At 32.1% G+C, this 745-nt stretch overlaps 1 protein-coding gene across 1 annotated transcript in view; it reads right to left on the bottom strand.

Annotated features, from left to right (window-relative positions):
* The window catches only part of LOC105807672 (exocyst complex component 1-like), an 85,106-nt gene extending 84,987 nt beyond the window's left edge, over window positions 1-119 (bottom strand). Inside the window, exon 1 of the mRNA XM_012641095.1 lies at window positions 2-119. Coding sequence (XP_012496549.1) covers window positions 2-119 — 118 coding nt within the window. The remainder of the gene's footprint in view (window position 1) is intronic.
* Between the last annotated feature and the right edge of the window lie 626 nt (window positions 120-745).

Below are 745 nucleotides of genomic sequence, written 5' to 3'. Positions count from 1 at the left end.
GCACACAAAAAGCAGTTCTTTTTCTTTTTTCCTGCTTTGCAGACATTCACAATGCTGAGTAGACGTTCGTCATTTGGTGTAAAAATGTCTCTTTGTAATGCATGCTTGATTGCTGTCATCTTTTCTCAGCTGAAAAATTCAGAGTATAAATATTAAGCTCTTTCTACAAATCATCTCACCTCATACTGTCCCATTTATGATTAAAATGATCTTATTTTGATGATTTAATACATTAATACACCTGCATCATGAAAATATAAAGCTGTAAATTAGAAAATGAAATTAGAGAACTAGTGTTACCAAACTCTAAAATGTTTGGATGTGCTCACCAAGTACTATAATACACAGATTTAAAAAAAAAAAATTAAAACCCATGTTCAGTCCTTAAATATAGTTTACTATATAAAGAACTCTTACAACTCAACAATAAAAGAAATAACCCAATTAAAAACTGAATAAAATATTTGAAAAGATTTCCTCCAAAGAAGATATGCAAATGGCCATAAGCACATGAAAAGATGCTCAACATCATTAGCCATCAGGGAAATGCAAAGTAAAGACTGCAATGAGATACCTACCATTTTACACCCCCTAGGATGGCTAAAATCAAAATGACAGAAAATAACAAGTGTTGGTGAAGATGTGGAGAAAATGGAACTATTATACAATCCCGGTAAGATTGTAAAACGGTACAGCCATTTCAGAAAACAGTTTGGTGGTTTCTCAAAAAGTTGAACATGGGGTT

Source organism: Propithecus coquereli, unplaced genomic scaffold (genome assembly GCF_000956105.1).
Source record: "Propithecus coquereli isolate 6110/MARCELLA unplaced genomic scaffold, Pcoq_1.0 Scaffold162, whole genome shotgun sequence".
Taxonomy (NCBI): domain Eukaryota; kingdom Metazoa; phylum Chordata; class Mammalia; order Primates; family Indriidae; genus Propithecus; species Propithecus coquereli.
This window is presented reverse-complemented; position numbering and strand designations above follow the sequence as displayed.